The 27,041-nt window shown below is 47.5% G+C and overlaps 1 protein-coding gene across 6 annotated transcripts in view; it reads right to left on the bottom strand.

Annotated features, from left to right (window-relative positions):
* DAPK2 (death-associated protein kinase 2) overlaps positions 1 to 27,041 on the bottom strand; it is a 112,384-nt gene that overhangs the window by 6,415 nt on the left and 78,928 nt on the right. For 2 of the 6 annotated variants that reach the window (XM_015568527.1, XM_015568529.1), the window contains 6 exons: positions 19,209 to 19,338; positions 13,911 to 13,959; positions 13,077 to 13,103; positions 10,043 to 10,195; positions 8,954 to 8,999; positions 4,114 to 7,643 (listed from right to left, as the gene is read on the bottom strand). In XM_015568527.1, the coding sequence (XP_015424013.1) occupies positions 7,035 to 7,643; positions 8,954 to 8,999; positions 10,043 to 10,195; positions 13,077 to 13,103; positions 13,911 to 13,959; positions 19,209 to 19,338 (1,014 nt within the window). In that variant the 3' untranslated portion in view covers positions 4,114 to 7,034. Of the gene's footprint in view, positions 1 to 4,113; positions 7,644 to 8,953; positions 9,000 to 10,042; positions 10,196 to 13,076; positions 13,104 to 13,910; positions 13,960 to 19,208; positions 19,339 to 27,041 lie in introns of those variants that run through there. The other 4 variants (XM_006770789.2, XM_015568528.1, XM_015568530.1 and 1 more) reach the window with 3 other exon arrangements.

Here is a 27,041-nt window from a genome sequence, read left to right as displayed (position 1 = left end):
GGCTCCCACCACACAGGTTTGCTTGCTAGTCCAGGAACTCACAGTCTCAGGGTTTTGCCCTTGCTCCTTCATATTCACTTTGTCACTTTGTTCTGGTCATTGCTTAAATGTCACCTCCTCGGAGAGGCCTTCCTTGATCATCTATATAATAAAAACCTAAGCAACTGTTATAGCAGAACGACCAGAATGACCGGTCACTATGATGTGCACTGACCACCAGGGGCAGACACTCAATGTAGGAGCTTCCCCCTGGTGGTCAGTGCACTCCCACAGCGGGAGCACACATCTCAGCCAGAAGCTGGGCTCACAGCTGGTGAGTGCAGCAGTGGTGGCGGAAGCCTCTCCCGCCTCCGCGGCAGCGCTAAGGAGCAGCGAGCGAGTGGTAAGAAGCAGCGAGCAGGTGGATGGTAAGGAGCGAGGAGTCCCAGACTGTGAGAGGGTGCAGGCCAGGCTGAGAGACCACCCCCACCCAGTGCATGAATTTTGTGCACTGGACCTCTTGTGATCAGTCATTCCCAGTCATTCTGCTATTAGGGTTAATTTGCATATTACCCTTTTATTATATAGGATAGCACCCAGCAGCTCCACAGAACTCACTGTGCCTGTGCCCTACTTTTTCCCAGCATGTGTCACTGTCATTTTATTCTGCATTTATTTGTTTTTTTTTGTTAGTTCCTCTCTCCTGCACCTCCCAGCAACTAGTGTCTCCTTTCCAATGTGATTTCCTGCCCCACCCCCCGGCCCCACCCCCGGCCCCAATCCACAGAACATTTCTACCTCTAACTTCACTAATGCCTGCAATTCACCTTTGGCCCTAACCCTTGCAGGGGACACTTGTACTCCATTTGGAGAGTTTGATGAGACGGGAGGAGTCTATCCACTTACTGATTGGCACCACTGCCAGGAGAGAGATGCCTAGACCCCATGGCTGGAAGGTTAACATGCAGGCTAGAGGAGTCCTGTTTATGAGAATCCCATCTTCCAACTGGTCTAGCAGTGCCAGTGACAGCAGAGAGGCCCAACTAAAATATCAGGTGGGATCATCCGCAGAGACCATTCATGGGAGGTGATGCAATTCCTTCTAGGGCCCTGTCTATATGCTACACAAAATAGCATGAGCTCTGACGAGGCTACCGGGGCTATAAATCTATCAGCCTGGCCTTTCCTAACCAACAGCCTCCCTGGTTGCTAAGAGAGCTCACCAAATGCTGACACTCTCATCTAAGCCTTGAAAATCAGAGATGTAAATTCTGTAGTGAAATCTGTTCCCAGAAGGAACGTGGCACCAACACTTTTGATAAATTGAGAGTATGAGGGAGATGGAGCTATGTTCTGCCTGACCCCACCCCCATCTCTCTGCAAACAGACAGTGCCCACCTTCCTCCGGCCTGTAGTCCTTGGGGATACCAGAGAGTCTGGGCAATTTTGACCAGGCTCCTAGGAGCATTTGTGTGTCTCAGAAAAATGTCAGAGAGGCAAGAAGACAGAATGCTGTGGCCGAAGTCAGGTTTTGTTTTGCAGGTGCAAATGCCTTTGAAAAAGCCCAGTGGGGTGACCTAGGCCAGCACCCTCATCCACAGAGCAGGGGGATGAAGCAGCAGCCATCCTCCAGGCATAAAAAAGAAACCTGGCTCTTCAGAAGAGGCACTCCGGAAGATTTTCGTTAAATACCAAGCCTCCTCTAGAAACTGCAAACAGATTGCAAGTTTTCAAACCTCCATCTGTGCCATTTCTCCAGCCCCATCCTCCACTGAAAACCAGGGACACCTGGGTGCCCACTGCCCTCTCCTGTCCAGGTCTGTTACTCTAGCCCCCTCTCCCCGATCTCTCTATAGGCAGCCCCTCCACCTCTGCCTTTTGCTGGCTGGTTTCCTGGCTGAAGCCTAGACTCTACCTAGACTCACCTCCTGAAAGGAGCGTGTGAAGCTCACAGGTGCCTGAGTCTGCCTCCTTATAAACGGGTGGGGAGAGCTGCAGAAACCATGTGTCCCTGCAGGTTGTCCCCACATCAAACAAAGTCAATGGGAAGAGGCAAGAATGCCCCTTTCTTTGCCTGATCCGGTCTCACTTTTCCCAGTTAGATCTCAGCATGGAAACTCTCACTTTTAATCCACTCTCCAGGGCCTTCGGTCTTCTGAGCCATTTTCCGTCCCCAGGAAAAGCTTCCAAAGCTCCCCCTTCTGTACTTCACAGAAGACAGGCGACTAGAGAGGCATAACAACCAAATGCCACGTGTGGATGCTGTTTGGATCCTGATCTGAACAAACCAACGATGACAGATCATCGTTGAGAAAATGGGGACACGAGTACGGAATGTGTATGCAGATGACATTAAGGAATTCATCCTGATTTTGTCAGGTGTGATAATGACACAGTAGTGATATTAATAGGAAAAGTCCTTGTCAGAGATTCCAGCTGAAGAATTTGTGAGTTAAATGAGTCTGAATTTGCTTTTGAAATACTCCAGAAAAAGTAACGGTGGAGATGAATGAGACAGAACTGGCCACAACTTGCTCACTGTTGAAGCTGGGTAATCGGTACATAGAATTCACTACACCGTTCTCAATAATTTTAGCAGGTTTTGAAAAATTCCCATAACAAAAAGTTAAAAATAAAAACTCGCTTTTTAATCTCTGTAATCTTCTCTTTAATTTCCACTTCCCAGTCCAGGGTCCTGGCCCCAATCTGGGTTTATCCCCAGCCCTCCGAATTCTATTCAGCTGTTCTCCAAGGCTACAGTTTGGGGTGGGGGAGGGGAGGGTGCTGAGAATGTTTCTGCCCTTGGCCTCCCCTCTCAACTTTTCTCAATCAGAATTCATCTCTCTCCTGTTTTCTGGAATATTGGGTACCTCTATTTTATCACCACGGCCTCTCGTGTCTCTCAGTGGGTTAGGTCCCCATTTATCCCAGAAATGGAATCTTTTACTCAGGAGTTGTCTTGTCCGTATCTGTCACCTCCCTCCAGAGCTGAGCACAATCAGTGTTTGTTCCACTGAACTGGCCCCTTCTGCTCCTCAAATATGCCCACTGCTGGGTCTCAGCTCCAGGGCAGAGCCTTCTCCACAGGCCAAGAGTTCCACAGACAAAGGAGAAAAGGCCATTCAGTTCCATAGACATTTGCAGCGGGGATGGCATCGGGGCACAAAGCCACCTCCCAAGGGGCCGACTGCACCATGTGATGGAGTGAGGTGGGAAGCCTCCATGTCCATAATCACCTGTAGGGGAGCGTGGGCAGTGCTGGGAGCAGGTGCATGGAGCAGACTCTGGCTTCTCCTGTCATTGTTATTCCTCACACCCCTTCAAGGCCAGCCGCCTGCATCGCAGAATCAGTGGTACCCCCCCTTTGTGTGCCATGTGCATGCCCTTCAGAGCAGGGACAGGCTGCCGCCTTCCCCAGGAGCCCATTCCAGCTTCCCTGGGAACCATTATTCAGGAAGATGTCACATACTCACACTCCCCGCCCCAAGAGTCCAGAATGGCATTTGCACAGAGCACAGCGCCGATCTTTCATTAACAGCCTAGTGAATGAAAAATCTGACGGCAGCTGGGTCTGCCCACAGAGCAGTGCCCCAGGCCTTTCTCCATCTAAGGACAAGTGGACAAGTGCCTAGGGACCATCAGGCCCACCCTGCCCTTGACCCCGTTGCTAAAATTCCAGCTGTGGGCGTGTGGGGAGAAGTTCAGCTGGGTCTCCTCGGGTTCTGAAGCCAAAGGGTGCTGCATGTTGGACTGGCCAGGTGACGGGGAAGGTTACACTCTTCTCTGGTTTCCCTGAAACACTTGGGGGCATTTCTCAGTTCACTGCTATTTGTCCTTGGAAGTTCTTAGGCCAGAAAAGGATCTGTTTATAAAGTGTCTAAGTGACAAATCGATACCAATGACTGGACTTGAACATAAAGAGGACAATTCCACGCCTGTGAGGAAAACCTCCTATGTTCTGACTAGCTGGGTGAACTTCAGACAAGTCCTGCCCTGTAAAGTGCTGCAAGGGTGTCTGGTGGTTCACCTCTGAGGACCTCCCTGCCTGGAGAGCCTGTGGCTGCTGCCACAATTCTAAAAGAAACGTATCCCTCCCTCTTCCCAATCTCTCTAATTCAAATCATCATCAACGTCTTACTCTTCAATTGCATTTTATTTCGACATCCACAAGAAAGTTTCCCCTGAGTTGCTCAGTCAGGGCTTCCTTTCCTTAGGAAACCTGGCTGTGTGAGGTCAAGGTGTGTTGACATGGCCAAAGGACCCTTTAATAGGAACAGTGCCTTATGCCAAATGAGTACGTCACATCCTGGGACAGGGCATCCTTGGAGAGATGGCAGATGGGTCATTTGTCCCAATTCTCCCAGGGAAGGCATAGGAACGGCTTTGCCATCTTCTATTGATTCCAAGACGCACAGTTTTGGATCTCTGAAATCAGGACTTGTCTCCCAATCAATGGCATCTTATCATAACTGTCGGTCTGAAGTGAAGGCAGGTGTTCAGTCTATTTCCGCCAGCCATTGGGGCCACCAGTCTCAGGCTGTCTGACCTAGAGTCTCTGCTTGAGGTCCTTTTGGATCACGCCGATTGTGCAAATTCACAAAGGATGAGGACCACCACCCGGAGCGTCTATTCTTAGAGGAGGGTTTGTCATCCCGCCCCAAGGGAAAAGGTTGGGATTCACATTCTCTTGCTTTTCCTTTCTCACGGTGGCCTTGTCACTTACCGTCTTAGTACAGGTGTTCTCCTTTGTGTGTGGGGGGGTCTCCTATTGGACTTCTCATCTGGGGCTTTTTATCTTTCTTATTTTTGGTACATAAAATAATGATGCATCTTAAATACGGTTTCTTCTATTTGATGAAAAAAGTTTGTTACAATATTATATATATTTGAAATGATCCAGCATGCTAATAGAAAAGGAGGTAGACTTTTGAGGAAATGCTTTCATGAGATTAAAATCTCATGTCTCCTCCTAAACCACTTCCCATCTGTGCTGCTCACTAGGCGTTTCCCCCAAGCACATCGGGCCATTGACTAGCCTGGCATCCATCATGGTTCCCCATGACTCTTGGGACAAAGGCAGAGGTCTTTGATATGGCAAAGCCTTGCCGGTCCTGCATCCTCTCCAGTCACATGTATACAATCCTCTTATTCTCTCCCCTCCAGCTTTCTTTCTATCTATGTAATTTCAGCCTCCCATGCCCCCTCTGACCACAGAGCCATGGCGTGAGGGCTCTGTAGGGAACAATTCTTTCTCCCTAGTGTGCTTAGCTGATCTCAGCTCAGCATCACCACCTCGTGGATGCCTTCCCTGATTAGATCAAACCCTCATTGCAGGCTCTTACAGTAATTCATACTTCTCATTCCCAGCATATGTCTCAGCTTCAGTTCTACGTTTCTAGAATGTTCTTGATTAATGTTGGAATCCTTCACTGGACTGCAGACTTTGTTAAGGCAGGAAACATGCCTGTTTTCTCTTAGCTTTGTATCTCCAGGGCCAAACCAAGTACCTGGCAGTTGCTAGGTGCTCAGAAACCATTTAAGAATGGGTGGATGGTTGAATCTGCATATCACCTGCCTCGGAAGCAGAGAAAACTCCTGAAGCCTGGGGCAGTTAGGGGAAGCAGGAAGGCAACAGATGTCTCAGGATACCTCCACTTTTGCCACAATTATGCCCTTGGGCAAATCACATCCTCTCTGTTTCCTCCTCTCTAAACTGGGAATAGCATTTACCCTGCTTCTCTGACAAGGGTATGTTGTGAGTCTATTAAGACACTTGGAAATGATACATCTTTTCCCCAACCCCCAAGCTTCTAGCACAGTTCTGGGCCCACACTCATGCTCTGTCTCTATGAGCCAGATGATGGGTGCTCCTCTGGGAAAAGGGTGATAAGACCACACAGTCCTCAGAGGGTATGCTCAAAGCTTGGGGTCAAGAGGGGACGACTGAACCTTATGCTTCCCAGTCTTAATGTCCCCCTCTTCAAAAACTCTCATGGAGTTTCTCTGACTTTTTAGGGCCCAATGCCCTAAGAACGTAAGAAAAGGAACCTTCTTGCTGAGTCCTGTTTGGTATTCATTCCCAACACAAAACTGAGGCCCTTAGCCAGAGGGAGACAGCTGGAGAAGGGTGAGATGCTGCCCTCCTCCTGCTCTGTGGGCTGGGCTTCAGACAGGCTCAGGGCCATGACTGCGCCCTCTAGGACATATTCCTCCATCATCTGAAGGTACGAAGCATTCCATCCATACCTGGCAGAATACGTGAAGTTGCTTATTTTACCGCTGGGGTCTGAACTTTAATACTAAGATGGATATTTACATCAAAGTCTCGCAATTTCTTCCCATATACCTCATCTTAGAGTCAGGCATCCTGAGTTTCTGTTTCATCTGTATCAACCAGCTATGAATGACCCTGAGAAAATCATTTTCCCTCTTTGAGTCAATTTCCTTATCAGATAAATGAAAATAATAGTAATAGCAATAATAATGCCACCGACTTTCCTGTCTTGCAAAGTTATTTTAGGGATCAAAGACCTAAGGATCAAAGATATAAGTGCTTGATAAGCGATGTCAATGCAAATGAGAAGTAATATTTTCTCTGTGCATTTAAAATTCCTCCTTCTGAAGCAGGGAAGCACCAAGCTGACTTACTATTACCCCCGTTTAGCTCAATATTACCCAAGATCTGCCACCCCCAAGGCATATAGGTGGGAAGTGAAATGTGCACAAATCCATGATCACACATCAGTTATCAAGCATTTCCCCAGAGCCAGCTGTCCTCCCGCTAGAGAAAGATACATTGAAGGCTGTTTATTCTCAATTGTTTTCACAGCTTGGCTGCCCTGCCAATCCCCCATCCCAGAAAACCAGGTTGGTGAGAGGAGGTGCAGAATGAATAACTCGCTAGTACCTCTGTGATTCTGGGTTCTGGGAAGGGGGTGGAAGTCTATGCTACAGACATACATCCCTGCAGGATAACTCTAGCTGATGCCCAGCAGGGCCGTTGGAACATGCTTCTGCAAGCCATCCAGGAGGCATTGCCGACGAGATTCTGGTCCTCAGAGCTCCAAGCCGGCCAAGACTTGGTCGCTGCCTGGTCTGCTGCGCAGCTCCGTTAGGGGCTCACTGGCGTCCCGGCAGAACACAGAGCCCAGGCCATCTGTGCTCCCACTCTCCAGCTGGCAGCTGCCCACCAGCTCCTGGAGCCACCGTAGGTCTGCTGAGAGCTCCTGCCTCAGAGCTTCAAACTGCCCCTGCAGACGGTCCAATTTCCTGGCCACGCTTCCGAGGCTGGAGCCTGTGGTCTGGATGTCTTTTCGCAGGAGCCTCTTCAAGGACTCCACTTTGCGGAACTCGTACCTGAGCTGGGACAGGTCATGCCGGGCACTCTCACTCTCCTCTCGGTACCAAGCTTCCTTCTCATTGAAGATGGAAACGAAAGCGTCCACATCATCCTGGATGGTGTCATGGGCCCCTGCCAGGGCGTGGCATCCCTGGTCAACCCAAGCCACATCCTCCATCACATGAGCAAAGCGCTCAAAGTTGACGTAGGTGTTGTTGGGAGGCATGCTGGAGTGGCATTTGAGGGTGTACTCTCTCAGGCGCTTGGTCTTCAGCTGGGTGGGCTCTGTCTTCCGCTGTTCTGGGGCTCTGGCTTCTCCTTTGGACTGGTGGGTGTTTAGACAGAAGACCAGAGTTAATTTGACTCCTGCTCCAAAGGGCAGTCCGAGCTGGAGGCAGAAGGCACACAAGCAGCCTCTGGCATTCACTGCATGCGCCAGGCCATGTGGAGGACCAGGGTGGGATGAGCACCCCTACAGACCATCATAAGGTGAGGAGTACAGGGTGCTGCCTGCATGCTCACTTCAGGGCAGGGTGGCCCTCGGCATTAGAGGGTCTTCACACGCATAGCGTTTAGGGCGCTCACACAGACAGGCAGGCTGCAGCACTCCGCAGGCATCTACTCAAGGCCGGGAGCACGCAGGGCCAGGTCTCACAGTGGGCGGCTGAGTGGCCTCTTGCCTTCAGGGCCAGTCAGCCGCCTGGACCTTGCAACACTCAGCAGGCTGAGCAAGGAGGCAGCCCAAGAGACTCCCTAGCCCTGTGCCTTGAGCTCACCCTAAACCTGGAGGGCCCTTCCTCATCCTTCAGTGAGTAGAGGAATCTGATCTTTCTGGAGCACTCCAGCCCTTCCCCTCACCCCCTCTTCTGTACCCTCAGATCATCCTCGCCAGTTCTCTCATTTAACAAACAGTTCAAGGGCATTAGAAGTCCTACTATGTGCCTGGAGTACACATCTGCTCAGTTAACAGAACTAATAGGGCCAGAGCCCCAGTCTCTTGATTCCCACCGCCCCAAAGGGCTTCTCATAGCACTTTACTGTGACTAGACCACAAAACCTCTGGAAAACCAGCAGCTGGAAGCGCAATTACAAAGCAGGTCAGGCAGGGAGTCGCCTTTGTGCCCCTGTCCTCCCCAGAGGGAACGGAATTGCCCACAGAGAGCGGCTGCCTCTTCCCACCAGGCCTCCATCTCGGAGCCCCATTCCCTGAGGTCTCACGGTGCCTGAGGAAGCCAGGTGACTGGTTTAGTGTCCTCCTTACTCAGAGCCCCAAAAGTCAGAAGGAGCCCTGGTTACAAAGCTGAGACTTTCATTGTTACCAATCTCTCTCTACAACGGGAACAAGAGTGACACATCATCCGACAAAGAACACTTTGTAAGATGTCCCTAGAGAAAAAGGGTTACAACTAAGGTTTGTGACGGTTGCATTTTATAAGTCACTTGAACCCATGAAATAAAATCTTAAACCTATAAACCTATTTGAAAGAGGCCCAGAAACTTGGGGCCTTCCAACTAGCTTTCAGCTGTGCCCATGGATCAGTATTTCAAGGGTCCTCTGCATGCGGCCACCCCAGCCAGCCCTGGCGACAGAGCGGAGACCTTCCTGCTCACTGGAACGCATCACTGTGCCCTTACCGTGATCCAGGGGTGTCGGAGAGCCTCTTGGATTGTGAGCCGCTTCCTGCAATGAGGACCAGAAATAGAGGTGACCCATGAGGACAGAAGCTAAGAGCAAAGGTCTTCATTCTTACTCTTCTTGGACTAGCATTTTGGCATTCTTTGATCACTGCCATCAAACCAGAATAATGGGGGATGGGGAACTGGCTGGATTCTCTGCACTCGAGAACATGGTCCAAACTGACTCCTCTGTAGAGTGACAATACATAAACCCTCGTCTTTGGTCCCAAAGCGGAAGGGCCTAACGCCACACTATAGGAGAGTCGTAAGTGCTCTTTTGAGCTTCCCACTTTCCCTTGTTAAACCTTTGGTCTCTGTTTGCCTCCCAGATCCCTTCTCAGCTCTGCCTTCACTGTACCCAGGTAGGGTGCTGCTGCCTAGCACTGCCCTTAGCTGGAGAAATCGGCATCCTGTACTGTAAAGGACCCCACTCTGGCTCTCTCCAAAGTCTGTAGGATCAAGAAGCCATGACCTTGTAGAATCTGTAGACCTTACTCCTGCCCCAGGTAGGCAATGCTCCGAGCACCTAACTCCCTACAATTCCCTGCCCATTTCCCACTGTGACCCCACAGCCACAGAGCTCACCCTCAGTCCTGAAGAAGGGATAGGATTACTATGTCTCCTATTCTCCCACTTTTTGGCCTCTCTGAGCTCACCTCCCCACCTGAATTGGTTTGAAACCTGCTGCTTTCCTTTTCAAATTCTAGTTCCTGGTGCTTTGGGGACAGACTGCACAAGATAATGTGTCCCAGAGAAACCCAGGCTGACTTCCAAACACACACACACACACACAAATACTGCACACACACAGATACACACTGTGCACACACCACATGTAGTTATTTGCTTTTCTGCAGGAAAAGAAGCAGAAAGACTTGAGCAAACAAGATGAATGCCAGTCCACACTTCTCAGCACCTGCCCAGATTAGACCACAATGGCACAGATGACAGCCCGTGAGAAAGTGGGGACAGACTGACATGTCTTGGGGAAGGGCAACAGGTGCAGGCTAGTACCTCAGAAGGCCGTGCCTTTCTCTGTCCTCTTACCGGGTCTCTTTAACCAGAAGCTTCCGAATGAAGTCCTTGGCCAGCTCACTGGTCTGACTGAAGAATTCCTCATCAAAGTCGTAACTCACCGCTGTGATATTTGCCAGTGTCTCCTGCTTCGTGTCTCCCAGGAAAGGGGATGCTCCACTTAGGCTGAGCACAGAGAGAGAGAACACGTGACTACAGGAAAGTAGATGAATAGGGGGTGATGGACTCAGGGAACCCTGACCCATACGATTGCATGGGGTTGGGAGCTCCCAGCAACACTGCCTGACCCCTCTGGGCAGCCAGTCAGCAGCTTTTTTAACTGAGTCCAATTCAATACACTTTATGGAGCTCTCACTAAGCACTTGACAGAAATTGTATCTTCAGGAGACTGGAAAGAGGAAGGGAGAGAAGCACAGCAGAACAAAGTGGAATATAATAGAAGGACAGACAAAGGACTGTGGGAGCACAGGATGGAGGGGAGGCCTAGTGCAGGCTTCATGGGAGAGTTGACACTGGCGTCAGTTGTGCCATTAGGGACTAGAAGGGGGTGTGAGGTTGCCCTGCAAGGTTTGTGAAGGAGGCGTCATTTAAGCAGTGACTCCCGAATCTACTGTCTCCTAACACATATGCCAGTTGCTTATGGGAAACCTCTACCTAGAGGTGCCATTTTCCCAGAAGTCACTGTGCCCAAACCTCCCTCCTTGAACTCCCTGCCGGGATTAATGATGCTACTTCACAAATGCATCCGAGCTGGAAACACAGGGGTCACCTCTGATTCTTCCTTCCATTTCCTCACCTCATCCAACTGGTCAGAAAGTTTTGTTGGTCAAATATCTCTTGAAAGTCATCGCCATCCGCACTGCCATTTTCTCAGCATAGTGCACAAGAAAATATTTGACATTTCAATCCTAGGTTCAAGCTAGGTAAGTTACTCCGCTTCTCTGATCTACAGTTTTCTTGTCTATAAAATGAAGAAATTAAGTCTCCACCTCACATGATTGTTGTGAAGAGTAAATACGTATATAAAATGATCCATACAATCATGGCCCTCATTAAAGATCTGAAATTGGTGGCCATTATTATCGTCGTTATTAGAACACAAAGAACCTTCTATGGCTCCCCATTTTCTCTAGGAGCAATTTTCAACCTTTCTCGCCTCATGGTACACATAAACTAATTACTAAAATTCTGCAGCACGCCAAAAATATATTTTTGTTGATCTGATAAAAGGTAGGTATAATTTTGATTCAATCACACCAGACAGCTATTGTTGTGTTGGCTGTTGTCATTTTTTAATTTGACAACCTCAGGGAAAAGAGGTCAGTGCCCCTGACTAACTAGTCGGGTATTGCATGTTTTAAAAATGCTTGTGGCACACCAGTTGGAAATCATGCTCTCTATAGGATCACATCTAAACTCCTGAGCAAGGCATCAGGAGTTAGTCCCTAACACATTCCTTATCTATTTCACCACATTTAACATGCTGTTTCCTTCCTGAGCAGGACATTCCTTCCATCCCTTTATACCTGGAGAATTAACCTCATTCTGTACAGTCCAGTTCAAATCAGGTCAATCAATAAAGCTCCTTCTCTTCCCCCAAACCCATTAAACCTTCTGAAGCCCCAGCAGACCATTGCCTCTCCCATCTGTGTCTTACAGAGACGGGCTCATACTTCCACCATAACCTTGGTCCCACTGGGTGAGAGTTAGCTACCTGGAGTCATTCCCCACCCCACCCCAACACAGAGAGCTCCAGACTAGCAGGGCAGACTCTCCATCATGTCACTATCCCAAGTGCCTAGCACAATGCCCACCATGGAGCAGGCGCTCAAAAAATTGTACGGAACTCAAATGAGCTACAAGAAGTCTATGTGCCCTATACACACTGGGATTCTTTAACATTTCAATGTGGGCACCAGAGTTCTGAAGGAACCAATGTTTCAAGAGCCAACATCTGACTATTCTGGCTCTGATTTGGAACTATAGAGCAATGCATCAAATTCTCTCTCTTTGCATTGAATTCCTCTGGGGCTTTTAAAATAATTGGTGCCCAGATCCCACCCCTAGGGGTTCTAATTTAATAGATCTGGGGTAGGGCCTCGACCGTGGTGGTATCAAAAGGTCTTATGTACAGTCAGGGTTTAGTCCCTCTCTGCAGCTCAAGGGGGTCCCCCACATTGTACAGAGCCCCCAGTCCAAGTACTGCTGGCCAGAAAACTAGTGTATGGGGGTGTAGGGAGAATGACCCCATCAGCTGTTGAGTCTGGCTGTGGGCTGACTCTCACCCAATGTGTCACAGAAATAGCATTTCCCAGGTGTGCTGTGGGGGGAAACTGGTTGGGAAGCACTGATGGAATAAACAACCACTAATCAGCCATGTTCTAGGTGCCAGAGCAGTGCCAGGAAATTTGCACATGTCAGCTTATTTAACCCTTAGAACACACCCCTGGTGGGACGTTCATGATTCCTATTTTTCTGATGAGAAAAACAGGCCCAGAGAGAGTTAAGAATCTGCCAAGGCCACGGAGATGGAAAGTGTCAGATCCACTACACACAGAGCTATGCAGGAAATCTCTGCTTGAGCGACTTAAAACTTCAGGAACAGAAAGGAGAAACTCCAGGGAGAAAGGAGGAGGGAGAAGTGAGAGCTGGGGAAAGAAGGGAGAAAGGGAGAGAAGGAGGCAGGATCAGGGAGGGCATAATGACGTGAGAGCTGTCATCACAAGGCTTCTGAGTGAAAACTGACACTCTCACAGCAAACTTTGGTCTGGGTGAAGCAGAGAGGTGGGCCCCGGCCACGGTGGGGATGCAGACACAGGCTGCACAGTGCGGAGGGCCACAGGCTGCTCTCCTGCCCAACTCCAACCCCAGGGTCAAATGTGTGAAATGGAGCTAAGAGGGCTTAGCCTCGGGTTTGCTGTGTGGCTCGAACACATCTGGTTTATGGTGGGTGCTCAGTGTCAATCTGTCTGTCTGATTGCATCTCTCTCATTCCTCCTGCTTCCCCCAGGTCTGAGCTGGGACATCCGGAATCAGGGATACTCACAGGATGTAGGTGATGACGCCTATGCTCCTGCAAAACAAAGCACAGTCAAGTCAGGGCCTCCTGGCTCTAATGCCGGACCAGCAAGGGACTCCCCGCATGGTTCTCAGGGGAAGTGGCCACTTGCCCCTCCATGGTGGCTTCTGAAGGCCATCTCGAGTTCCACAGTCCTCTCCATCCCACTCTTCAGCAGCACCCAGGGAAGCATGTGGAGTCATCACACTCTGGACATTGAGTCCAAGGACCCAAGTTTAAGATCAGACTCCTGCACTTGCAGGCTGTGCTTGGGGCAAGTCCCTTAACACTTCTGAGTCTCTCTCTCCTCACACAGTGAGGACAATAATAACTACCTCACAGAACTGCTGGGAGGATTTTAGAAAACCAACTCATCAAGGGGCTCAGCCAACTATAAAGCACTGTCCACATGAAACAAGTCCTGTCTGTGCAGAGAATCAATCACTGTGGTATCCCCAAGCCCACCACGGAGCCTGGAACACGAGGCTCTCAGTGTCACTTGGTTGACTGACTGAAAGAGCTGTTACTACATTATCTCCATCATGGCCGTGGCAGGCTTCAGCGGTGGATCCTGGACCTCAGCCTCAGCTCTCCCCTTGTTCTCTGCCTCTGCCATGCTCTAACTGGCCTCATCTCCAGGCCTACCTGCCTCCAGCTGCCCAGGCCTCAGACCCAGCACTCGTGGAGCAGCCAGAGTCTCTGAAAGGAGAGCGTGGAGAAAGGGGTTTTCACGGTCAAGAGGGATATCAGCCAGAGCCAGGGTCTGAGGCCTTCTGCCTGTGGGAGGATCCCTAGACCACCTGGGTGGCCTACACTACTTACCACATGTCAGCCTCCAGGCCCAGGGGCTCATAGTTCACAATCTCTGGAGCTGCAAGAAGCCATATGGAAGAGTCAGCAGGAGTATGGAAATGGAAGAGATGGCTGTAGGGAGTTTTAGGGAGTTTGATACCAAATGTCTCCATCCTGAATCCCCACTAAGGAAAGTCAGAACAAAGGAAGGGGATAATCCAGCTCTAAGAATTTTGAGGAAGTTAGTTGCCTGTTATCCTGGTAGAAACCTTTTACAAAGAGGCCTTGATAGTGAGGAGAGCACAAAGGAACGTGTGGAAAAGGAAGAGGAGGGCGGAGAGAGGAAGATGCAAGAAGGGGAAATGGGGCCTAGTGACAAGGTCTACTTGAGAACTCTCTGGTGGAAGCCAGTCAGGTCAGCACTGGAAGGTGATGGAGAAGATGGCAGAGAGGGAATACACATTCCTCCAAGTCTGGTCTGAAGGAGGGTACCTCCCACCTGAGGGTCAGAAGGACATTCTGGGGTCCAGATGATGAACTTGAGGTGCCTGAGAGGCATCCGGGGGAAGGTGTCCAGGAAGAAGCTGGGCATTGGGGAGTGGGCCAGAGCTATCAAATTTGGAGTCATCGTATAGGTGGAAACAGGAATTGTGCAAATGATGTGGTGACCAGGAGAGGGTGCGGAGCCTAGGGAAGAAGACTCTACTGAGAGAAAAAGGAGACTAAATGCAGCCCAGAGGTCAAGCAGACAAGCACTGGCAAGTGAGTATTGCATTTCACACTCACTGCAGAGGCCAAAGAATGCCCTGAGTGTGGGGAGTGGAGATAAGTTTGTAGTCAACTCTTTAAAAAAAAAAAAAAAAGGTTGCCTATGAAATGGAAGAGAAAGAGAGGGCAGAGGCTGGAGCAGGGAGAAGGATTGAGCCTGTTTCACGACTAATGGAATAAGATAGGGAGTGGGAAAGGCTAAGTTGGTTGACCTAGGACAATATCAAAGCCACCCACCATTCCACCCTCCCACCTCTCGCTACTTGCAGAAACGGGAAGCCATTCTTCTAGCTTTGCTTATTTTTCAGCTTCATAAAAATGATGGCATACTGCATGTGATCCACTGTCATTTGATGTTTCCCCCCTCACTCAACATTATGCTTCAGGCATCCATTGAATGATCATCCACGGTCTTTCATTTTCTCCGCTAATTAATCATCCCTTGTGCAGATATACACATATCATTTTTTTAATTACTATCTTCTCAGTGATCATTTGGATGGTTTCCACTTCTTTTGTTATTAAAACACCATTTATGTGAACTACTTTTTGTACATGTAACCTGGCACACACATGAAAGATTTTGTCTAGGACAGTGGTATTCAAAGTGTGGTCCACAGATGAATAGTCTGCAAATTGTCACTGGTCCAGACAAGAGACATACAGAAATTGGGAGGAAGCATTTAGAGACACATACAGCACTTTGACATTCAGTGTGAGAAGTGCAACCATTTTCCAGTCCTTATCTCTATTCAATATACTTATGTATCATTTCTATCCTCTATGTGTTTTTGTTTGTCCATTTTCATCCTTTCTGTTTTTGTTTTTGTTTTTTTTCTTAGTGTTCACACACACACACTTATATTTTTGTAATGGCTACCTTGAGACTTTACTATGCCTATCTAACAAACGCTAACGTAAGTCAACATCTTAACCTTCCTCTACTAATATAAGACCCTAATTTCAAGCATTCTGTCCTATTTGCATTATTTTCTTCAGTTTTTAGTTGTCCTTTTTTACCCTCATATTTAAAACTTCATCATTATTTTAAATAGGAAATGTTTATGTTTGCATAATGTTGACTGATTTATTTGTTCCTATTACTTCTTATATTGAGATGTCCCTTCAGAGGTCATTTTCCTTAACTCATAGTATATCCTTTAGAAATTCCATTAAAAAATGGTCTGCTGGTATTTGATTATGTTTTGTTTTTATTGTTTTTTGCTTTGTTTTACCTGAATCTTTTACCCTCATTCTTCTTTTATACATATAATGCTTCACAAATATGCGTGTCATCCTTATGCAGGGGCCATGCTAATCTTCTCTGCATCATTCCAATTTTAGTATATGTGCTGCCGAAGGAAGCACTACCCTCATTCTTGAAATGTAATTTTCCTGGGTACACAACTATTGTTTTTTTCCTCAGCTCTTTGTAGATAATATTCTATTGGACACTGGCTTCCATTGTTGTTTTGGCATACAAGTTCTTTGGTTGATCTCTTACCTCCCCCTCCCTGACCCTCCCCTGCCTCATTGTTGTTTTGAGAAGTATGCCGTTAGTCTCATTACTGTTTGTTTCTGGTTTTGTAGGTGATCTATCTTTTCTCTCTGGCTGGTTTTTAAGATTTCTTTGTCTTTGGTACTTTAGAGTTTAACTATAATGTGGCTAGGTATGGATTTATTTTCTTTTGTTTTCTGTTTGATGCACACTGTCCTTTCGGTTTCTGTTTTTACATCAGTTCTGAAAATTCTCAGCTATTCTTTTCAAATGTTGCCTCTCTATTGTCTCTGTTCTCTCCTCTGAGATTTCAAATAGACCTATGTTAGGCTTTCTTTTTTTATCCTCATTCTCTTATTTTCTCATATTTCTAGGTCTGTCCGTTTGTGGTACTCTAGCTAATTTTTTCCAGCTCAGTATTCCAATTCTTCAAGTCACTCCTCAGCAGTATATAATCTGCTGTTTAGTCCATTTATTGAGTTTTACATTTCTACAAGTATAGATTGTATTTCTTAAAGTTTTATCTGGTTCCTTTTAGAATTTGCCTGGGCATCTTTGACACTCTCTGTTGCTTGCTCATTCTTGTGATTCTACCTTATATTTCTATATACATTCCATTTATTTTATAGTCAGCATCTGATCATTTCAATATCTTATGTCTTCGAACATCTAAATCTTGCTAGTCTCTGATTGAAATACTGATATGTGTACTTGCTTTTAGGAGCAGTCCTTCTATTGAACTTGCTGCTCACTGATCCAGTTCTAAATTCATTTCAGTGGCTTTTGGGTGAGCCAGATTATGCTGAAGAAGTTACTACCCTTACTCATTTCCTATGAGTCCAAAATTGCTTTAAAAATAATATTTTTTTCAAGAGGCCAGTTTTGTAGCGGGAGGGCTTTTGGAAAACCAGGTCCAACACATTCCAGGAAGCTGACAGTAAGTTTTTAACCCTGGGTCTCAGGTTGAAATTTCAAAGAAATCATGGAAATAAGGAAAATGGTTATAACCTGTTTCTCAGGAGAGTCGGGCATCGGAGATTGGGCAGGGGCTTAGAGAAGCCGCCCTACAAATCTGTAAGGTACACAGAAAGCCAGTTTGGGGCTGGAACTGGCTCATACTGTCTCACAAGAGTCAGCTGTGAGCGTCTCTTCACAACTCTGATCTCAGTGACATGTTCATAGCTTGAAATTGAAAAATACTAGAAGTTAGGGTTTTGTTTTGAGACCCATTTGTTAGACATTTATCAACATACAACTGGGCAAAACACTCCACAGTTTGACCCTACTCATGAACATCCCACGTACATAACCAGTCTGTGTGAACTCTCTGCTCCATCCAGAGTGAACAGTGAATTGTCTCTGATAAATGCACTAATTCTGGCCCTATCCCCCTGCTATGGATGACTGAACCTGGAATGGGCTCCTCCACTACCCTGGCTCCTTCCCCACCCCTCTCAGAAACTTCCTCCACCCACAACAGCCCTTGTCCCTCACTGGTTCAAGGCCCTGACTGATCCCATTGACTTTGCTAGATATCTTGTTTGAACAGTCTTTGAGGAGCTGCATTCAGAATGACATACCCAAGGTCACACCATGAATTGGTGGCAGAGCCAGCTTGAACCTGGAACATAAGACATCTATTATTGAACTTTTTTCTGAGATAGCAATTGCTGCCCACCATTCACATATGTAGTAAAATGTATATTATTTTGTTAAGTCGTGCCAAGTGTCTAATAACAATAAATGGTTCAATCAGAAAATCAGGGCGATGATTGGCCATGAGATAGGATATGATTAATTGCTCTGCCACCAATTCATGGTGTGACCTTGGGTGTGTTATTCTGAATGCGGCTCCTTACCATCACTGTGTCTGTCCCTAGTCCTCACCTAATATCTCCCATACAAAAGATGAAGAATAACCATTGGTTGATCTTAACTAAAATCCTCCAGTCCTCCAGTTCCACGTTTGTAAAACTAGACCAATGATCTGCAAAGAGTCTTCTAGAACTCTTATTTGGTGGCTTGATGTCTTGTTTCCACAAACTGTAAGCTCCTTGGGGCAGGGTCTCCTCAGAGAGACAATCCAGTGTAATGGAAAGTGAATAAGGCTTTGATGTTTAATGTATCTGTATTTGAATCTCAGCTCCACCACCTACTGGTTGTTTTGCCCTGAGCAAAGCTCTTGATAGAGGAAATAAGTAAATCTGCTTCACGAGGTGGTTTAAGGATTAACCGAGACAGTGTCTGTAGAGCACCAGGCATAGTACTTGGCACCCACCCCCGCCGGTGGGTCTGTGGGGCCTCTGCAGCACCATGCCATCATGGCTGCAGAGCTGGTAAGTGTGGCCTAAAAATCCATCAGAGTGAGTGACCTGACACATTCTGTCTTCTTTTTTATTTAGACTGTGGTCAGAAGTTTCAGCCCCTGGGCTTTGGGGAGATGATATCTTCCCTCCATTTTCAAGACTCTAACTCCCAAAGCAGAGACAGTGGTTCTCAACTCTTATTCCTTTCCCCTTTATAAGGCTGTTTCTTTATGACCCCAACCAGCAGCCCAAGCCCCATGAGAGGGTTTCTGAGGCCTGGGCCAAGAGTGGGAGAAACAGAGGGAAGAGAGAGCCGCCTGGGCCTGCTGCAGGTGGGCCTCCTGTGCATAAATAAAGGACAGGCATACAAGAGAGGCGAGTGGGAGGATCTGGCATCCGGCAGATGATTTCCCTTTTTCTTTTCAGAGAAAGTTGAATTTACAGGAATGCAAGAGGGTGAGGTAATTTTAAATCTTCACAACAAACTCATCTAAGAGCAGGAGATGGGACCAGCTCTGGGAAGGTTTAACTCTGCAAAGGCCAGTAGCCCCACCTGGCCTTCCCAAGCCAATCCGGGACCCTCACCCAAAGGCCCAGCAAGACACTTCCTTTCCCACCCATTGAGTTTCTAGTGGGCCTCAAAGGCATCATCTCGTAGCCCGGAAGCCATAGCCCCAGACACCGGATTGTTACTGGGATTTCTTTACCTTTTGATATCAGATTCTTAACTGGGAGAGAAATAGCCCTAAAACTCACCGACAAATTCTGGTGTGCCAAAAATGTTCTTAAATTCAACTCCATCTTCTATTTCGTGAGCAAGGCCAAAATCAATTAGCTTGATGTGTGGAATGGGAATATTCTTGTCTAACAACATAATGTTTTCTGGCTGGAGAACAAAAAACAAAAGAAAGAAAAAAAAGACGGCAATTAAAGCCCTGTTTTGTGTTTTTGCTTTGGGGCTGGGGTGGAGTTTGGTGTTGTTTTTTCAGAGACTAAAACAACATAAACTATTCTTGTTTTTGTGTCCACGGTCTTCTCCTGTGAACTCAAAAACAGACACAGCACTGCGGGCAACGTTTCACCAAACCTGCTGCTCCTGCTGCTCTCAGCACAACTGGAGACTCTGGTTTTAACACCCTTTCTGTTTCTGAATGGCAGATTCCTTCACTGCAGTGCCTCTGTTTTCTCATCTGTCAAATGGGGCCAGGGAGCTACCTGCAGCATTTCCCATAAACAAAACCACTCCCTCGGTTTACACTTGGTTAACTGGCCTTTGTCTCTCTGACCACCTCTTTCGCCTGGCAGGCCAGCTTCCTGTTGACAACACTCTTCTCCTCTAGACTAAGCGTGTGGCTCACTAGTCTCTATGTGTTTAACTAATTTTGGGCCCCAGCAGGGCACAGAAAAAAATGGACCTGATTTCCAGGGAAAATACCATGGGCCAAGTTATTTCTAGCAAATGGCTGTCAGATCTGGCACAACAATGCGGGGGTGCAGTAGTTGGGGGACAGCCCTACCCTGGCCTCCCACGTGTCTCCCAGTGAGGCTAGAACAGGATCTTGAGCCTACCCTTCTCACTCCCACCCATCTGCTCCGAGTACCCAGTTGGTGAGCAGGTCCGTCTGCTTCATTCTTTCTTCCCACTCCCTACCATGACTCCTAGACTCCATTGGAAGTGGAACATCCTGAGAACATACATCCACACAAACACATGTACACAAATGTCATAGCAGCATATTCATAATAGCCCCAAAGTAGACACAGTTGTCCATCAACTGATGAGTAAACAAAATGTGGTGTATTCATATGGTGGAATACTATCTATATATATAAAAGGCTAATATACTATGTATCCATCCAACTGGTAGCTATGATGTGCACTGACCACCAGGAGCTGCTGAGCTGCGGTGACTTGGCAGCAGCGGTTCTTGGGTGACACGCCCCAAAACCAGAGAGAAGGGAGCCTGGTTCCTCATGGGGACACGTGATTCCACCTTCAGCCATGGGTTATGTTGCTACTGGGCACTGTCAGTCCCAAATCTGGATTACTGCACACTTGCATTTGCGTTCCACACCCTGTACAACGGCAACTTTACAGAGTGCCCTCTCGCACTCTGGGACCCCTCGGGGGATGTCAGAGCCGGTTTCGGCCGATCCCTGCAGGCCAAGCCGAGGGACCCCACCTGCTGGAGAGACCCTGCTCTCCCCACAGACGCCCTTCAAGCCACGGTGCCATGCCAGGTGCAGCAGACTGGGGAGGTTGACTCCAGGGCATGTCCGGCCCGTCTCACCCAGTCCTGCCCCACCAGCCATCTTCTAATTAATTTCCTTTCAATGTGCATGACTCCATGCACCAGGTCACTAGTTCAGCCATAAAAAAGAAATGAAAGCAAAGAAAAAGAAAAGGGAGGTGGTGACAGTGGCAGCATTGTGGGTCCAGTGGTGCAGGGATTGGCTGAGGCAGTAGAAATGTCAAGCTCCCATAGCCTCAGCAGCAGCCCATCCAGTGCATGGCAGCTGGCCTGGGTACGATCGACAGTGAGAAGGTGTTCTCTGCAGTCCCACCTTCTGCCCCCATAGCCAGGCAGCACCTCTGGAGCCAGAATGCACCTCCATGCTCCCCGCAGCCTCTGTGGCTGCAGCTCTCCTCACACACCCGATGACAGAGAAACACAAAAAGTCCTTCAGCCAGGGCCTGCCTGGGTGGGAGCTCTTCATCTACAACCACCAACCGAAGTCAGGATCATTCACCGACCACTAGGGAGTTCCTGGGGCGCACGGCCAAGAGCAGGAGTTTGATCGTGCTCTTCCACCTAGTCTCTTATGGGTTCCTGGCTGGATTCTTCACATTCACAATGCGGGCTATGCTTCAGACTGTCAATGATGGGTTCCAAAATATTGAGACCAGATTTTTAGTTCAGGACTTACATTTTTTTCCCCCAAAACTAGTGTCAGTGTTGGAATATTCATTCAGTGCATCTGATCCAGAGTCCTACAAAGGGCACACTGAAGACCCTGAGACGTTTCCAAAGCCATTTGCCTTAGAATAACAGAATAACCTCAGTCTGCCCTGATAGAGAACTCTTTGAACAGAAGAGTTCCTATTACCTTACTTCAAGCATGCCATGGTGTGAATGATACTGACTTTGGCCACTCCAGTGGACACCCTTGTGTGGGAAGCCATCCATTGTCAATACTATCATGAGAGTGCATCAAGGAACTCTGAAGGCCGATGGACCTTGGTATTAGCAGGGCAAATACCATGCACCAATTGTTCTGTTGAGATAGTGGTGGCTCTATGCAATTTCCTGACCTGACAGCCTCAAAGTAAATCTTCACTGATCTTTACTAACCTTTGAGACTGCCTGCCTGCTACCTGTTGGCCGTGCTTTACTGGGGGCAAGATGTGTATCTAAAAGTGAATAAAAAGCAGACTGGCCAGAAGTCAGTATGCCTCTCCAAGAGGGAGGTTTCCACTTGCCCCCCCCCCATGCCTTCTAAATTCATATTTCTTATCTAGTGCTTTCATTTGTGCGTGGCCCTTTCTTCAGATCCTGAACCCCCCCTCCCCACAAAAGGATGCAGCACCCTTGTATTCTTGTGTAAATGAAGAAAAAAATTGGGTTAAAGCCTCAAGGAGAACCAAGGAAAGATGGCTTTAGTATTCCTAAGGGTGAAAACAACTCTATCAGCTTATCCTCCCAAGAGAAATATAGACTTAAAATATTGTCCATATTATGGGGAAAACTGCATGTGAGGCATCTGCAGCCATTGGTTGCTATCCAGCTCAGCTTTGGTGCTAGCAGTAACGCCCCCTGCCCCCCTCCCCCCCAAAAAAGTAATAGTCGAGTGCAAGATTATTGAATCACCCAACGTAAAAAACCACGATGATTGTGACAAGTTTTTAGGACAGAGTTGCATTCAAAATCACAATGTGGGATGGGGCGGCGGGGGGGTGGGGGGGGTGAAGAGAAGAATGGGAGATATCTGAAATACTATTAACAATTAAAAAAAATTTTAAGAAGAGAAACAAAACAAAATTACAATGTATGTATAGTAGGAGTTAGGAGATCTCCACTCTGCGGGAATGCCTTCCTGACAAGCTTCTTCCCCCTCCCCACCAGCTCCAACCCGTCCACACTGGAGTGTCTTCTGTGAGCCCTCGCCCCCAACACACACAGCTACTTGTTTCCACCCAAGGGCCAGCACGGTACCCTGGCAGACAACCAACTGTACTGTGACTACTTCTTTACGTGTCCTCTTCCTATTGTCCTAAAGCTCCATGATGGGGGCTAGGGACCTTCCTCTCATTTCCATCCCTAACACCAAAGAATGGCTGGGAATGTGGTAGGGGCTCAGAAATTGTTCACTGGATAAATGAAGGATTGAACCAATGGAATCACAGATGCATCTCTGGTACATCCTGCTTTTAGGGAAGCACTATAGAGGATAGTTCAGAGCCTTAGAACCTGGGTTCGAATCCTACTTGTGCCATTTACCAGCAGTCTGACACCGGGCAAGATATCCAACCTCTGGGGTCTCCCCTATGAATTAGAAATAATAATAAAACCTACCTCAAGAGGATCAAACAAAGCATATAAAGTGGCCTGTGGCTGTTTCCAACATCTGTCATTATTTCCTTGTCATTATCTCCTGCCCAGAGTGAGAGTCTTTATTTTATCATCTGCCTAGTGAACTCCTACCCATCCTTCCAAGCCCAGCAAAAATTCTATCTCCTCCAGGAAACATCATCTGAATACCCAGTCCAGCCCTTCTTCCTTCTCCCAGCTCCACCTCTGTGCAGCAATCTGGACCTGCAGCACCAACACTGCTCAGAACTCTGTGTGCCAGTCTTCCTGCCCCATTAGATTGCACATCGCCAAGGGCAGGGCCTGCTTCTCATGCTCTGCCTGTGTTCCTAAAAGCACGCAGCCCTGGGTTTCACATAGAGCAAAACCTACAGCACTTAGTTTGCAAAGCACTCACACTCACCTATCTGATTCTCACTCTCTGAGGCAGGCACCGCCATCACCCCTATTTTACAGATGAAGAAAATGAGACTCAGAGAGATGAAGCGCTTGCCTAAAGTGCCTCTGCTCACAAGCAGTGGAGCTGAGATTCAAGTTCAGGCTGACTCCAAGTCCTCTGTGTTGGCCCTTTCCCCACGTTGCTTCCTTTCCACTAGTTGATGCAGAGGTGCCCACTGGGATCACCCCTGCCGGCTGGCAAAGGGGTCATTTCCATCTCGACACTAGTGCCTATGAGCTTGCTGCTCCAGCTCCATGTTTTCCCCAGAAAAGTCACAGCTGAGGGAAGGGCCCCAACTCAGCTCCCTAGATTTGTTAAAGCACAGCCTCTGACCGCTCACTCATGCCTCCTCCTCCTCTGGGGAGGCCAATGCGCGGCTCTGATCTCTCGTTGCTTTGCCTGGTAAAGCAGGAGAGAAAATCACTACCTAGTCCAGCCGTGGGCAAACTACGGCCCGCGGGCCGGATCCGGTCCGTTTGAAATGAATAAAACTACAAACAAAAAAGACCGTACCCTTTTATGTAATGATGTTTACTTTGAATTTATATTAGTTCACACAAACACTCCATCCATGCTTTTGTTCCGGCCCTCCAGTCCAGTTTAAGAACCCATTGTGGCCCTCGAGTCAAAAAGTTTGCCCACCCCTGACCTAGTCTGTATGCTCTTGTGGGGTAAAGGGAGGGAAATAAAAATTCACTTTCAAGGCCATGCCAGGACCACTGGCTTTCAGCCTTGGGCTGGTCAGCAATGCTGGCTTTGTGGTCTGATCCACACAACTAGCATTTGCCATGGGCATTCCCCACACATCACCATATTAGGTCCTCACAGTCTCCAAGCTATAGATGGCCAGTGCCCCATCTAACCATTGAGGAACCTGGGCCTGGATCCAGGCATTCTGAGCCCCAAGTTGTGCTTTGGGGGCCCCCATCTGAGCTAGTTACCCATCAGAATCCCCTGGGGACTGTGTTAAAAATACCAACCGACTAAGTCAACAAGGGTAAAGAAAAGTTACTCATGTCACCAGGAGCGAGACTCCAGAATTGATTTTGTTAAGCAAGCTCTCTAAAATAAGGCGGTGCCCAGTGTTTAGGAAACCACCACTAAAGATGGCCCTGTCATCAGACAGACATGGGCTTGAATCCCACTTCTGGCCCCTGCGAGCTGTGTGGCCTTGGCAAGTCACTCACCTCTCTGAGCCTTGGCCCCTCGTCTGCCAAATGGGAATGTTGATACGGTACTCTGAGGACAACAAAGCCCTCTAGCAATCTCTCCTTTCTAAAAAATGAGCACCACTGTGGAACCCTCTCACAGGGCTATTGGGGGGATAAAGAGAGTAAACAAATGCAGAGCACGCAGAGAAGAGCCTGTGTGTTTACCAATAAATGTTGGTTGCTGTTATTATTACATCACTGCTCACACCACAACAGGCAGCCTGCAGAGAGCACTATCTATAATAATAAAAGGGTAATATGCTAATTAGACTGGATGTCCTTCCTTCTGGACAGAACCGCAGCGGGTGGGGCCGAGGCAGAGGCGGCAGAGGGCCCCAGCCTCGGTGGTGGGTGGAGGCCAAGGCCAAGGCCCTTGCACAAATTTCGTGCATTGTGCCTCTAGTCCTCTTTATAAAACGCTTTCACCTAGAGGGTCTCAGGAACCATGCGTGCACACTAGAGCTGGTGCTTACCGGTTCATGACAGCTGATTGTTCAACTGGCAGGAATTTTGTCAGCTGATTATTAAAGAACTATGTAATAATATTATTTTAATATTAAAAATTAAATTATATAAACTTATATTTAAATAAATTATATTTAAAACATATTGCTTCCTAATTTTAATTATATTTTAGTATTGAGGTTGGTTCTACCTTTTATCTTTGTATTGGGGAAATACTACATAATGGCGGGCTCCTGCACCCCTCTTCCCAGCTCTAGTCAGTGACATCACGTTGGTATCTTGAAATTGGCCACGGTGGGTGCATTTACACTGTGGAAATTACACTGAACTACAAATCAAGACTTGATTTATTGTCTTCTTGATTCTAGACTTAAGTGTTGGAGAAGATAAGGTAATAATGCAGATTAAACTTAAAGGAGTGCTGTGTCTGTAGCCATTGTTTTGTGAATAGCAGAGCAAATTAAGGAAGTGTGGGGTTTTTTTTAAGAATAGTTTATTTATTTTTTAGAGAGAGGAAGTATTTTTTTTCAATATGCAGAAACTATTATCCAATTCATCAAAGAAGTTACTCATGTCATTGGCAAACAAGTAAACTTCCAACACATGCCTTCACTGTTTCATTTTTACCTTACTTGCTAATGTAAATAAAATTATCAACTAACGTTCTTGTTGGAACTACGCTCCTTTGTCCACTACACCCACAGGTTGGCTACTGATGCAAGACTGGCAAAATCCAAGGAAAGTATTCTATGAGAATCAATTGGCTCTCTGGAATTTACAATAAAAAGTATTATATATTTTTTATTTGTAAATTGTGCTATAAATCTTTATATCATAAAATTTACAATATAAATGTGTCTGTGTACATATATATAATTTTTTTTTTCCCCAGAGATCTGGCTGTTACCAGAATACCACCACACAGAATCTCAGTAAAGCAGGTTATGGTCTCTGTTTTCCAGATGAGAAACTGAGGAACAGAGAAGTTAAATAACTTACTCAAGGCCATACAACTAATAAGTAGTGGAGCTAGGGTGGGGCCCAGGTCTTCTTAGTGTCAAGGCACCTGCTCTGTCTACCACCCTTTACTGCTTCCCGAGTCACGATTCTTTCACTCCCACTGAGGTCAGCTGCAGTGGGAGGGCTGACGGTGGAGCTGTGAATAGAACTTAAAAAGTACTGTTTGAACATATGATGTTTCGATGGGGGTCAGGCCTAGCCAGGGATCCAGAGTGGAGGCCGTGGCAGCTAAGAGCAGCAAGAGGCCTCTGAGCACCTAACATCGAGGGCAAAGTCAACAAGGGTAAAGGGGAAAGGGCACTGCAATTTTGTCTTAGGCCCCTCATCTGTAAAATAGGGACCTTGATCAATCTGCTCCAACCATCTCAGCCTTGCCCAGTGTCCTGCCACCCTGGGACTCTGCACAGCCTGCTAGCTGGGAAATGCCACCTTATTCATCCTCCTTTTGGATGCTTCCATGCCCACCTCCCTTCCCGAATTCTTCCGGAGGCAAGAGAGGAATAGAAAGAAATGTGGCCTTTTGGGAGGCTGTTAGCTCTGGCCAGTGTGGCTCAGTTGGTTGGAGCGCTGTCCTGTACACCGAAAGGTTGCGGGTTCAATTCCTGGTCAGAGCACATTCCTAAGTTGTGGGTACCATCTCTGTTGAGGCGTGTACCGGAGGCAACTGATCAGTGTTCCTCTCCTATATTGATGTTTCTCTCTCTTTCTCTCTCTCTCTCTCTAAAATTAATAAACATATCCTCAGGTGAGGATTAAGAAAAACATTCACAACCAGCACTTGCGCAGAGATTGAGAGTTTGCAGGGCCCTTTCATAAACAGTTCCCTCCTGGTCCCTCACTCCACTCCTGTGGGACGGGAAGGAAA

The sequence above is a fragment of the Myotis davidii genome, unplaced genomic scaffold (assembly GCF_000327345.1).
Source record: "Myotis davidii unplaced genomic scaffold, ASM32734v1 scaffold461, whole genome shotgun sequence".
In the NCBI taxonomy this organism is placed as follows: Eukaryota; Metazoa; Chordata; class Mammalia; order Chiroptera; family Vespertilionidae; genus Myotis; species Myotis davidii.
This window is presented reverse-complemented; position numbering and strand designations above follow the sequence as displayed.